At 46.2% G+C, this 14,781-nt stretch overlaps 1 protein-coding gene across 1 annotated transcript in view; it reads right to left on the reverse strand.

Moving 5' to 3' along the window:
- Nucleotides 1-899: 899 nt before the first annotated feature.
- Nucleotides 900-14,781, reverse strand: part of lyrm4b (LYR motif containing 4) — a 36,533-nt gene continuing 22,651 nt past the window's right edge. Inside the window, exon 3 of the mRNA XM_030398236.1 lies at nt 900-2,192. Within this exon, the coding sequence (XP_030254096.1) occupies nt 2,142-2,192 (51 nt within the window). The 3' untranslated portion in view covers nt 900-2,141. The remainder of the gene's footprint in view (nt 2,193-14,781) is intronic.

Genomic DNA, 14,781 nt, shown 5'->3' on the forward strand with positions numbered 1-14,781 from the left:
CCTTCAGGTACGTGTGTAAAAACAGACTCTGGTAAAAGTAGAAGTATTGATTCAGCTTGTTTCCTCCAGTAAAGTAATAGATTACAGGCTCTGACATGTACTCAGAGTATCAGAGTAAAAAGTCTCCCTCTGAAGGACATTTGTGCTCAAAGCTAACTGAAGCTCACGTCATATTAATAGAATTCAAAGACTATTAAAGTTAAAGGTAGAATCAGTAGGATTTGTCCCAGCTGTTCCTGAACGCACCACAAAGACAGTTGATTGTTGAGTCTCATTCCCAGGACATCAAATAGACACATGTTGGGTTTTTCTGTCTCGTCTCACAACACGAGTCAAGACGGGTTTTATCGCCTCCTCCCTCTTAAAGGAACAGTTCACCCAAAAACTTCCCTGTAGCTGCTGAGCTAACAGCGCTAGCATGAACCCCGTCTGAAGTTCACGTGGATGTAAATATCGTGGAGCCAGTTTCTGTTTGTCTTGGTTGTGTTTTACGTATTAAACTCTGAGATGTTCGTGTTTATGTGACTACAGTTAGGATCCAAGCTAGCGTTAGCCGCTAGTGTGGCGTCGCCGTCTTGTGGGCGGGTCGCAGGAGTATCTTTCTTTTTGAAAGTTGTTCAGTCATCACATGGAGTCAATACTCACCGACAGGAGTTATAATAGTAGTACAGCAGGTTAGTGAGCCCCTCAGGCGCATTTTTTACGTTTTAAAACGATCACTCATTGGCTGTTGCAGCTTCAGGGCGGGCATTAAGCTTCTTCTGGCTTCTGGAGGTTTGGCAACTGAATTTAGATTTGTGCGGCTGAACTGTTCCTTTAAACGATAGTGTGTGTGGTGGCTTCGAGTTCAGACGCTGGTGTAAATAAACAGATTAAAGAAATGAGTGAAAACTGCAGAATCAAGTCTTTCAGTGTTTTTATGGGTTTTGTCGTTCGATATATCACAGAATCAACATGACGTAAATCAATTGTGCGTTAAAATATAAAATAACACTAGACAGATATAATGGATCAGGGATGCACCGATCAGTCGCTTCCTTCAGCTGAATACAGGTGACAGCGTTTACAATAAATGATCAATAATCTGAACATGTACAATTCTGGACGTGTCGGCTGAATGGACCCGAGGTTCTTCTGTAAATCCACTCAATGTTTTTGACGTCAGAGACGGAGTCCGTCTGTTTTTGTGCGATTTCTGACAGCGAACATGAAATCAGCTCATTTCTGACTTCAGCTTCAAGTTCGATAAACTTCTATTTTATCAGGAATCGAATGAGTTTGATCAAAGTTTCCATCATCACCTCCACCGATGAGCTCGTGTTTAATCCAGCTCATTAACTTCTGCTGTGGGTCCAGATGTAAACGGACAGAACCAGGAGGTTTTCTCACCTTCTTAACATCTTTTACAACATCTAGTTGATTTTTCAGAATAATTCACGGATCTGAAGGAAAAATGAATCATATTTATGTAGCTGGTGACTGAGTGAGTACTAAATGGGACTGCTGGGTCGTGGCGGAGGTATGCACTCTAATAACGATATCTAACTTTATCTATGTCCTCGTCATCAGGCTCGAACATTCATCTGAATTAAACTGGAACATTAAGATGATCCTGAAGACGATCTGAGGCGTCACAGGATGATTCAACGAAACATTTACAGAAAGCAGTCGAGAAATGAATCCACAATGGAAACAATCATTAGCAGCTTAACGTATATTTTTGGTTTAAAGACTTGTTTTCACTCTTCTGATGAGTTTATTGATTGTTTGAAGAAAATAACTGGCACATTGATCGGTGGAGAAAACGTGACGATGTTTCTTTTTTAAAGATCAGAACTCAAAAATCTGACTCAGGAAGCTGAAGCTGAACTGATCGGTGTAATCAATGATCGGAAACATCCCAAAACTCTGATCGGTGCATCCATGAAAAACACACAAACTGCTCCTACATCTCCCACAATGCATTTCGACCCCCAAACTCCATACAGTGACAGATGTGTCCCATCAAACTGAGTCGAAGAGGAAGGTTGGTGATGATGTCAGGGGGCAGTGATTGGCTCCAATCTCTGATGTCACATCCTGCTGTATGCTGGGAAAGTCCTCCTCCTCCTCCTCCTCCTCCTCCTCCATCACCTGATGGTTTATCCCTCCACCACGGTCTTCTGGGTCTCAAACATCTTCCCGATGGCGACCTGCACAGAAAGACAAAGACAGATGTTAGTGAACCAGTGACAGCAGCACCAGACTCCCTTAACAAATGTGTCAGTTTAGTGAGTTGTTGAGTTGGAGACACTTTATAAACTCTGTGAAACTCTGTCTCTGACTCATTCTGCATTATTTGGACCTTCTTGGTAATTCAGCAAATGTTCTACATGAACTTCTTTCTGTCTTTGAGTAGAAACATGGAGTCTGTGTGTCCCTGTGTGTGTTTATCTGAATACAGCTGCTCAAAAACAAAAAGACTTCACAACCCAGAATCCTCTGAGGTGGAGACTTAAGCAGCAGTCTGAGTTCGGACTTCTTGACTCTCAAACTGAAGTTCTTCACATGAGAGGTGAACTGTAGCGTATCAGAGTGATGTCCAGGGAGTCCTGAGGGGGGCGCTACAGCACTGTGTGTGTGTGTGTGTGTGTGTGTGTGTGTGTGTGTGTGTGTGTGTGTGTGTGTGTGTGTGTGTGCTGTGTTATGTCAATATTATTCAGCTGAACTCTGTTGTCAAATAGAAGAGCCAATTATGGTGCAGTGTGATGCAGCTGTACTGTATGTACAAACTGTGTGTGTGTGTGTGTGTGTGTGTGTGTGTGTGTGCGCGTGTGTGTGCGTGTGTGTGTTTTGGGGCCACAGTTCACAATTGATTTTCTCTTGTGTCAGTACAAAGACACGGCTCAACTACAGAACATGATCAAATATGACACACACGCGCACACACACACACACACACACACACACACACACACACACTCAGCAGATGTTCTGAACACAGAGTTGCTGTCTGTCTGTACATCAGCGTCTCTGAACACACAGTGCAGCTGATCAGTTTCAGGACACCGAGCTCCGGATCAGAACGTTTCAGAACATTAATAATCCTCCAAATGAAGAAGAAAAGGGAACACCTTCTCTTCTCTTCCTCCTGATGATATAAAGGTCAAACAGGAAGTGCTGACAGCTAATTCTGCAAAGTTTTAATAGAGTTTTGTAATATTTGTATTTATTTTTGGGTTGTTTCTCTGTTTTTTTTTTCAAGTTTCCAGTTTAGCAGCAACTCTGTTTAACTCTGAAGCTCCAGAACCGTTCTGTGGACTACGACGACACAAAACAAGAAGAGACAACAAAGAGACATCTCTGTTTCATCCTGCAGGACTATTCTTACTTTTACAGCTCCGTTACCTCGGCTGGCGGATCAGAACCAGAACCAACCCGCCCCACCTCCCTCCTCTGAGACTCTCACAAACAAACAGCGATACTCACACTACAATCATCGTTTACATTTTTGGGTGAACTGTTCCTTAAATATTCTGACAATAAGTTGTAAAAAAACGTTGTTCTTAAGAAAGTTTATTCCTACAAACATTTAATCTTTTCATTAATCAAATAAATGATATCATGAAGGATTAAACAACGACTGCGTCACACACGTGAACACTGATGTATAAAGTATCTCAGTTGAGTGTTTCAGTGGATTCAGAACCTGTTACAGACTGAGATGTGTGGTTCTGTCGGACCTCCACCACCAGGGGGCACAATCTGCCCACTGATACCTGTTCTCCATCTGCCCTCATCAATTATTCTGCCGTCACCCTCTCTCTCCCTCTCTCTCTCTTCACACTATCAGAGCAGACCCTCTCTCGCCCGATTGGGGGCCCCCCAGCGTGTGTGACGTCCTGATTGGCTGGACTGTGGCGTAGGAGGGAGGGGGGTGGCGGTGAGGCGGGCCGGCTCTCTGAGCCAATCAGCAGGCAGGAGGCTTGGCTCTCATGTAAATTGTTGCGGCTGTGGCTCCTAACAAAAGGAAGGCCTCCCTCTCTCTCTCTCTCTCCCTCCACACATCTGTCTGCTCTCCATCTTTCTCTCCATCACTTTGTTTTATATCTCTTTACATTTGTTTCTCGCTCTGTCGTTCACTGCGGTCCGGTCCGGTTCCGACTCGTCACACTCTGAATATATCAGCTGTGAATATAACACCATCCGTTCAGAGCAGGAATACTGATTTATATGTGATCATTCAGATTAAACCTGTAACCCAATTAGGATGGAAACAGCAGGTCAGCAGCTAATGAGAGCAAAGCATGCTGGGATATTAATGTGGTTGTGTGCCAGAGCCTCTCTCTGCTTCAGGGACTCGACCAGAGTCACAGGGTGAGAGGAAGTGGGCTGGTTCTGATCACAGACGGATCTCTGGACGGGCCTGATGGACACCAAGACTACTATCATCTCTGGATGGATCGTTAATCAGTTCATACAAGAAAACAACCACAAAGACACACAAAACAACCACAGACACACAAAACAACCACAGAGACACAAAACAACTACAAATATACAAAACAACCACAAAGAGACACAAAACAACTACAAAGATACACAACGACCACAAAGAGACACAAAACAACTAAAAAGATACAAAACAACCACAAAGAGACACAAAATGGCTACAGAGACGTAAAACAACTACAAAGAAACGCGGCTCAGTGATTTTAAACGTAGGATTGGATCTTTACAGCGAGGCGTTTTGTCAAATGTCTTCCTGATCTGCATCGGTCATCATTAAGTTCTATTATTGAGAAGAGAAGTTTGTCTTGTATCAGAATCAGCAGACACACACACACACACCTACAGTCCTGTCCTGTAACATATAAACATCTTGTTATCCGACGAAGATAGAACAAACCAGGTTCTGGTCGGGATTCAAAAGCCACATAATGCAATTAAAGTTGGCAGGCAGTCGCAGCCTGATGGGAGTTCTCTCCTACATGAAGACAATCACAGCCATCACAACGCAGAGCTAAACTTAGCCTCCATCCTCCTATATCACCACGTCCATCCCCTCTGCAGCTCACACACACAACGAGGAGGAGCAGTATGGAAACACACACACACACACACACACACACGCACGCACGCACGCACACACACACACACACACACACACACACACACACACACACACACACACACACACACACACGCACGCACGCACACACACACACACGCACACACACACACACACACACACACACACACACACACACACTCCCTGCTGAGTCGTGACTGACTGACCTTCAGTCTTACTCCCACCAGGCAGGAGGTGTAAGATTAACATAAGACTGCTGCACTCAATCCAAACGATGACACAGACTGAAGATCTGCGTGTCGAGTCTGAGATATTACAGCTGTTCTTCTGACAGAACCGCTGAAACCCGGCTGAATCCGACCACAGACCAACAGTCTGAACATCTAATCTGTTTAAAACTCGACGTGTTTGGACGTCAACGCCTTCTGGTGCCAACCGGACGACAGTCGAGTGATGAACACTGGCACCGGACGTCTGACACCAACACTTATTATCTGGTCTGATTGTTCCTGATTTAAAAGTGAAGCTACATTCAGTCATCAGTTTCTGCAGAATAAAGCTCGAAGCGTCTGCAAAGATAAACGTCTCTGCAATCCTACACAGACGACTGCGGTGAGTAACTGCAGGTCACAGGTAAATGTTAGCAGAGCACCTGTGAACCTGAGCGTCACGCAGCAGCTCAGATCAGGAGTCCTCTGCACAGTTCAGCTATAAAACCTACAATTACTGAAGAAACACGCACACCATTATCTGAGAACCAGCCTGGAACCGCTTGTTCCTGCTTTAATTAGTCCTGCAGTAACTCCTACAGTCATGAGGGGTTTTATGTTTCTGTGGAAAGTGTTGATGAGGTGTTGATTCCACTTCAGCCTCAGTTTGGAAGCTGCAGTTTGTGGAGATATTGAGTTGTGTCTCGACACCGCCTTCGTTTGTTCACACTGAACCGAGCAGCGCCGACAGAACGCAGCGCCAGCGTGTCGTTTCACACAGGTGTGTTCCCACCTGTGGATCTATAAATGTATACATGTTTATAATCAAGGTGATGCTGTTATGATGTGTTGTGATGGAGATCCTGACCCATCATGCAGCGTGGAGAGACGATGACATCATCACCATCAGTGACCAGAGGACCCTGTCTGACTCTCACTCCCAGAGACGGAGGCTGTTTTCTGGGAGGATGTTCCCTGAGGACCGGGTCAGAACCATCACGCCGACTTCTCCTCATTACATTTGGTGATTTTCTTTTCTACACAAGTTTCCAGAGACAGAAACTGCAACAACACAACAGTGAAGGAGACAAAGACGTGCGAGTTAAAGTGTTTTGCTCTAAATCACGTCACCGTCACCTCCAGAGTTGGCAACTTATAATGGAAACACAATAACTCGACGTGGACCACAGTGCCAGTCTGCAGATCACCTGCAGATCTCCAGAACCTCCACAGTATCCAACAACAGATGGATGATAAAAGCCTCTCTTAGGACAGAGAGTATCATGAAAACTGAAAGATTGGACCTGTAGCAAATCTTTTTACTCCAACTAGAAGCTGGATGTTTAAACCAAACAGAAGCTGAGTATCTCAGGTCTGTGTTGAAGTTAAGGATGATGGATCACAGCTCACAGTGTGGGTGTGATGCTGATGATGTCATTAACAGTAATAGTGTTGTGTGTTCTCACAGTGCAGCTGGATGTTGAACCAGAGGAAGTCTCAAACGTTCGTGCAGAACATCCACAGCGGTGTGTAGTTAAAACAGAATCGCCGCCCGGACAGCAGGACGCAGGAGAAATCGAAGGTAAAGAGCCGTTGAAAGTGGGAGGAAAGAGATGAAGCGGCGGAGGGAAACCTGGAGGAGGCCGGCAGAGCGGCTCAGACACAGAAAATGAGGTTTTCAGGTGTGAGATGAAAAGGATGGAGGGGCTCAGGCGGTGGGATGCTGTCAGACGGAAATTCACGGAGGCCTCTGAGTGTAGGAGAGAGAGGAGGATGGAGATGGAGATGGAGAGCGAGGGAAGCAGGAGGATGAGAGGTGCTCAGGTAGATAATAAACTGAACATAAGGAGCGCTCCACGCCGTTCCAGTCTTTCCATTCGTCAGGAGACGAGAGCAGAGCAGCAGGAAGCTCCGACACATCGGAGAGTCAGAACAGGAGGAGCGAAAACAGAAGGAAGGACGGAGGACGAGCCCGACGCCTCGTCTGATCCACCTCCTGAGAGTCGGTCACTTCAAGTCAAATGAATATTTCAGTAACTATTAACACGTCTGCAGCCTGAGAGGGACGAAGCCTTCAGGGGAAAGAAGAAGAGTCTTCTCTACATTTCTTATTTTAGGTGTTGACGTGAAACTCTCCTGCAGCTCTGATGAAAAGATACAAATCTGCATAATAATAAAAAAAAAAGGTCCAGGTGAACTCACATCTGTCTTGTTTCACACCGTGTGTTAACATGCTTCTGCTCACATTCCTGATCTATGTACAGAAACATCGCTGAGACACACAGACTCCATGTTTCTACTCAAAGACAGAAAGAAGTTCACGTGGAACATTTGCTGAATGAACAAGAAGGTCCAAATAATGCAGAATGAGTCAGAGACAGAGTTTCACAGAGTTTATAAAGTGTCTCCAACTCAACAACTCACTAAACTGACACATTTGTTAAGGGAGTCTGGGGACTTTCTCCACGGGGACAAAGAAGTAGCCTATATTGTTACTGTTTAGTGTCTTTGTAACATGTGACATGTTTCGATCAATAACATGTTTCTTCTTTCATAAATGGAGTGTAAATGGTGAAATCAGTGTAAACAGTGTGTTCAAACAGCTGATCAATGTTGGCAGGTAAGACTTTAGCACTTTAGACACAGAAGCAGACAGGCTGGTACAGACATGCTGCCACAAACTGACACTTTTTACAAGGAGACAAACAACTTCAGCTGAAAGATTTAATGCTGAATTTACAACAAGGACACAATGAGTTACAATCTGTCACACACACAGTTTCATAATGTTTATAAAGCTTTACGCTACACAAAAACTCCTAAAATTAGCTGATTTGTTAAGGGAGTCTGGTGATGTTGTGGTTATTAGTTGGCTTCATGTATCACATTTAATGCTGAATTTACAACAAGGACACAATGAGTTAGAATCTGTCACAGACACAGTTTCACTACGTTATAAAGTTTGTTTTAACTCAACAACTCTTTAAATCACCACATTTGTTAATGGAGTCTGGTGATGTTGTGTGACCGCTTCAGTGGTTGGATCAGATGAAACTGATTACCATCAGCAGGTGAAACTTCCTGATTTATAAATTGTGCAGTCGAGTGAATCTTAATTCACCTTAACAACAGCAGCTGAGGCTCATGGGTATTGTAGTATTAGATTATCAAGGTGACTCAAGTGTTTCCAACAGAAAGCTGAAATAGAAAACTGAAGTGAAGAAAAACACTTCTGGGACGTTAGCAGGTCCTTTTTCTTCACGACTCTTCTGTATCTGTTTGCTTTGTGATTATTGCCTCTTCACGCTGTTCTCTGCAGTTTATTACCGCCCACTTTTCTTTGTTTTGTTGCAAAAAAATGTCCAAACTTCTCTACGATTTCAGGAAAATTTGAAAGAAACTTGCTTCTGCAGTGAAGAAGTGTCGCACTGCGTCTACCTTCAGGAGCATCTGCGCTTGTTGTGCTTCTACACTCATTAATTAAGCTTATTTCCGAAATGTATCCGCCGTTTCTTCTTCTTCTTCTTCTGTGGTCGGAAACTTAAAGTCCACAGATTCACAAGGTTTCCATCCCTGAACACAGAAGTTAGACGGAGCCGTGAGAAACGCTGGCTGAGTCAGTTTTTACCCTCGTTTACTTTCAAATGTCAGACGAGACGAAGAAATGAAACCTGCTATTTACACACACACACACACACACACACACACACACACACACACACACACACACACACACGCACGCACACACACGCAAAAATCAAAGTGTGAGGAGCAAAAGTGAGTTTACATGTGAAGTGACGATGATGTAAAAGGAGAAAGAAGGACGAGTTTGGAGGTGAAACTACAAGAAGAAGAAGTCTTCACACCTCCGTCTCCTTCACTTCTCTCTCTCTCTCTCATTTTTCTTCAGTTGGCTCGTTTTCTTTTCGGAGGTTTCTCAGTTTTTACGAAGTCGCTCGCCTGCAGCGACACAACGAGCAGCAGTCGACTCACTTCAGCTCTTTCTCTTGTCAACCCGTGTATTTCTCCGGGGAGGACCGGCTGAGCTGCTCGCTCCTCACACAGCGTTACATTTTAATGCCCCGACTCCAAACAAGAACAGCTGCTGCCCTGAATCAGCTGAGGAGGCAGAGAGGGTTACAAGGAGCGCTCTGATTGGCTGTTCGTCCAAAGATGAATGAGTTTACTTCCATTAACTTGTGAGACTCAACGTGGACGTTTAAATGAACCAGAGACTCGAATCAGACGCGTCCCGAGTCATTTAGGATTTGATGGATGTGAGTTCTGATCTTGACTTTGACTTCCTGGTTCTCTTCAGCGGAGGATTTGGACTTCACCACTGAGTTCTGTTCAGTACTGGACTGGATCTCGATTCACTTGAAATCTGACAGGACCGACATTTTGTTCCTGACTTGTTGTTTTAACATCTAATCTGGATTCCTGTTTGCGTTGACTTGGACTTGTTGGTTTTGAGTTGAGCTGATTGTGTGATGTTTCCTAACCCGCCTCCACTGATCTCAGACCGGCTCTAATGGTTCTGATTGGACTTGTACAGGTTTTAAAGAGACCTGGACTGAAAGAAGAGACTTGAACTGGACTGAATTTAAGTTTTGCATCAGACTGACTTGATCAGACTTGAACTGATCTCACCAGTACTCAACTCTGACGTGTCCTGAAGGACTTGACATTGACTCGGACCCGTCTGACAGACTTGGACTTGGACCCACACTTCAGGTTGAACCAGCAGGAACTAGGATCTGTTCTGTGGACGTCTCATGTCTTTGGTTTCTCTCTGATCGTATTTACACTCGGCTCATCTTTACATCTTCACTCTGAGCTCGTACGTGGCGGCTCGCTGCAGGTCACAGGGATTCAGAGTTTTGCTCAAGGACACTTCAGCAGGGCGGGCGGAGCTGTGAAGGACGATCTCTCTGCACCTCACACATCCTGCTGCTTATTTCATGCTAATTCAGCCAATTACATCGCTGCGCTGTGATTCTTCCCCTTAACCCCCCTCACCCGCCTCGTTTGTCCCTCCTGCCTCCCGTAACTCGTCCTCTGGCGTCCTGCTGAGTGTGTGTGTGTCAACGCCAGCCTGCGCTGTCACATCCTCTCATTTTATCTCCTTCAGTCTCTCCTCCCGCGTCCTGCAGCGGCTCGTTGTTCCTGCATGTGTGTGATTAACGTGCCGCTGAAACATCCCGTGTGTTTTCCAAAGTGCCGCCCGTCTCCTCGTTCATTATTCATGCACGTTCAAGAGCGCCACAGGCCTCGTGCACAACACTACGTCTTCCTCTGCATCACTTTCTGTTTCTACCTCGTGGCATTTACAGTGCGGCCGTCCTCCGCTGCCGTCGCTCTCCTCTTTTATTGCTTTTCATAACGGTAGCAGCAACAGAGTGACACCAACACAGGCGGTGACACCGAGTCAAACCGATGCAACTTAAGTCTCCTCAACAAACTCGTCTGTGGTTGCAGTCGTGTCGTTCTGATGCCCTTTTTAACCCGACAGCGTCTCAGTTATTTATTACACCTGCACAGTTGAGTTTTCAGACTGTGTAAATGCCACAGTCGTGTTGGAGAACTTGGGTCTTTATGAAGCTTCGTCTTAAAGTCTGCGTTTTTACTCAAAGAGGAGTCGTGAGTTTATTTCAGGACCGGTCACGACGACTCGCAACCCGGATCACAGCAGCATCAATCGATCCTCCATTTATGTTCCCATCCGAGCGTGACGTCAGACGTAACTGCTACAAACGAACACAACGTCCCTCACAAACACAAACAACCAGTGAAACTGTGAGAAGTTTACAAAGGAGGTGATTTTACATCACGACCCGACAGCAAACACGTCTCTGATTCTGTCGTCTGACAGCAGAGTTCATGTTCTGTTTACTGATGCCTGTGACATCTCTATAAAATCAGCTTCTTCCTGGATTTAGCAAATTAAACATTAGACAGAGCACCAAGCCGCCAATCTGTCCGTCCTTTTGGCGCCTCAGTCCGCCGTTTTAGACAGAGGGCGGTATATTGAGGGTCTGCTCTGGTCCGCTGATTTTCCTCCTCGGAGGGAACACTTATTTCCTCCTCGCCTGCTATCTAAAAACGAGGCGGCAATGTGCCGGCCTCTGCGTGAGGTGGGCGGAGGTGTGGATGACCTGCACTGTTGTGCGACCCACAGCCGGGGAGTTTTAAAACCAGGAAACAGCTGATCACAGCAGTCAGTCCATCACTTCATCCGCGGACATTAAGATGAACAACTGGACAGCTGCTGAGATCCAGGAGATGCAGCGTCTCCTCGGTCTCTGTAGCTGTTTGGTTGTGTTAGCTTGTTGTTGTAGCAGCAAGCTAAGGACGGTCGCTACCTACAAATTAAAAGCCCCCCGCTAAGAACCCAGTTCTAAACTCCAATGGGGTGCAATGTAAAGCTCTTATTTTGAAGACAAATTCTATGTCACTGTTCACAGCCCAACTTCCAGCTTCACGTCACGTCACATGTTTACGCCGACCTCAGAGGGGCTTTTGGAAAAGGAGGAATATTACGCCTCCGTTTTAGAAAGACAGGCCGGCACATTGCCGCCCTTACCTTGGAGCAAATGTGCCGCCTTTTCTATCTAAAAAGGGCTATTAACAAGATTTCAATCCTCATGTTCCACCTGTCAGGTTACGTATCCAATAAACTACCTTCACCTCCGTATTGTTAAAATCTTTCCACCTTCCTGAGAGCTGCGAGGTGTCCTCTTGTTTCTAAACCTTCACTCTCTCCGTCAGTCCCTCATCGTCTTCTTTCTTCATCAGCGTTCGGGATCTTTATCGGCAGCGCTGTCAGGAGTCAGCGCTGCCAAAACAGCGTATGGGTCTATAACAATCATCTGAGAACAATGCAGGATATTGATCTTTCTCCTCGCCCGGTCCCTGATCTCTTAGCTCACCTTTATGCTTCTTCATGTTTCACAAACAATAATTGCGTGCTGCAGCAGGAGCTCAGTCGGGACGGCTCGGCTCAATGTTAATAAAAACTCTCCGTCTCGAGTCGCCGAGGAGCTTTTTGTAGACAAGAAAAGATCGTAGTCGAGTGCTTCCAGAGGAACGTCTGCTGCCGCGGACATTTTACAGACGTGTTCAGAGTGATTGTGCTGTTACACAACTTACAACTGATTACAGCTACGCTACGTAAACACAGAGTTCAACCAGTTCAACCGGAAGAGCATAACCGACTACCGCTATGAACCCTGGGTAAACTCAGGAAGTCAGGAATAAGGTGGAGAGAAGTCATTTCCTGAAGGTCGGAGAAAACATTTTGTGCTTTTTGTTCTCGGTGCCTTTAAACTTTTAATCTGACGTCTCCATCCTGTCTGCAAACAAGCCGACACACACACACACACACACACACACACACAGACACACACACACACACACACACACACACACACACACACACACACACACACACACACACAGACACACACACAAAGCAATAAGAACCTCCCTCTGCTCTCCTGCTGTGTGTGTGTGAGCGCCAGCCATCTTCAAAAGGACCAATGGGACGTCTTTGTTTACACACTCCTCTTTATGTTACTGTTACTGTTCATGTGTGTGTGTGTGTGTGTGTGTGTGTGTGTGTGTGTGTGACCTTGGAAATCTCCCTCACTGACCCTCCAGCCTTAACGAGCTCGTTTGCTTGTCTCTTGTCTTGTTAATTGGCTGCAATGACTCAAAAAGCCGCGCCCACTCTGTCGGGCTTGCGACCAATTAGCTGCCAGAGCTCGAGACCCCGGCATCGACCAATCACGGCGCAGTTCGGGAGTAATTAAAGGTGATTAAGCCGCGACGTTACGGCCACGCCCACAGAGGAAAGAACAGAACACACACTGTTCAACACACACACACACACACACACACACACACACACACACACACACACACACACACTCTACAACAGTAATGAGGAGTTTCTTTGTAAATCTGCTGTTTCTTAACCCTAATTTCTTCCCTCTGAGCACACACACTAATGAGGCAGCGAGGGGAGATGAAACTGTCCTCACACATCACAAAACTCTGACTGTGTGTGTGCTGCATGGGAGGGAACTCCACACACACACACACACACACTGACTCACACACACACACACACACACACACACACTGACTCACACACACACACACACACACACACACACACACACACACACACACACACACACACACACACACTCGGCTGTGATCTCCCGTTTCAGTCCGTCGCACCGACAGACAGCGAGCGGGGGAACGAGGAGCGCCGGAGAGAAGAGGAAGAGGAGGAAACGAGGAGGACGGCTGGTTATAAATTGTCGTTACGCCTCCAGTGTTTCTCCTCTTCCTCCCTCCCGTCTTCCTCTCCTCCTCCTCCTCATCCCGTGCTCATCACATCCGGAGGGAATCCTGACGACAGAAATGTCTGTTTGTTCGTCCGCATGAACGCGATCTCAACACTTCTGACAGATTCAGACAAAAAACAGAATCATCCATTAATCCAGCTCCTCATTTACAGTGTAATCAGAGTCGGAGTGGATGAGTTGATGTGTTTGTGTCCATTAGACGTGTGCATGTGTAATATCTCAGGATTATAAATCAGAACCGGTCGTATGTGCGACTTCATGAATCGACTGAGTGAAAGCGTGTGCAGGTTGTCTGACGGAGTTGAATCAGAGTTTTGTGCCGCGGGTCTCCAGTTTCCCTCTTCATGCGTCTGAGGCTTCAGCTGCCTCCTCGCGCCGTCAGCACACTCAGTTTCTCTCATTAATCGTCTCACTTTCGCAGCACTGCAGAGAAGGAGAGGACGACAGAAACACAGAAAACCACTCGGACGCACGCGCGTCAATACGGCCGGGCCGGGGAAAATGAGAGGCAGTGATTCTGAGGGAGGAGAATCGATGGACTGGTTGGCAATCTGCTGAAGAGTCGACAGAAACGGGAGGAAACGGAGTGCAGAAACAACAAGGGAGGGAGAAAATAGAGGGATACAGATGGAGTGAGTCAGAGAGGAGATGAGAGGGAGTCCTTCAGTGAGAGGCGATGGAACCGGGCCACTTCAGAATAATGGAGGCAGGACTGACGCTGATCCACACGAGGTCCTGGATCAGCACCGCCCAACACTCAGCTGGTCCTCGACCAAAATGTCATTTATCATAATCTATAGCTGGTAGTCATCAGGAGGTCATGTGGGGTTCTGGTGCTGCTCGACACGGGTTCCAACAGCGACCCTGATCAGCTTTAATGGTCTTCATCTCAGCACCACGTGTCCAGAACCGAGTTCTCTTAGTTCAGTTAGTGAAGACAAATCAGCTCAATGAGAAAACACGTCTTGGGTTCAGCAGAACCGGACATGAACACGTGACGTTCCTGCACTGAGCAGCAACAAATGTCTTTTCATTTTCAACTCAACACAACACACACACACCTTCTCCACCAAGGGCTGGTTCAGGTGCTGGTTCTGACCCAGTTCCTGATCTGGAACCAGTAGCT

Source organism: Sparus aurata, chromosome 19 (genome assembly GCF_900880675.1).
Source record: "Sparus aurata chromosome 19, fSpaAur1.1, whole genome shotgun sequence".
Taxonomy (NCBI): Eukaryota; Metazoa; Chordata; class Actinopteri; order Spariformes; family Sparidae; genus Sparus; species Sparus aurata.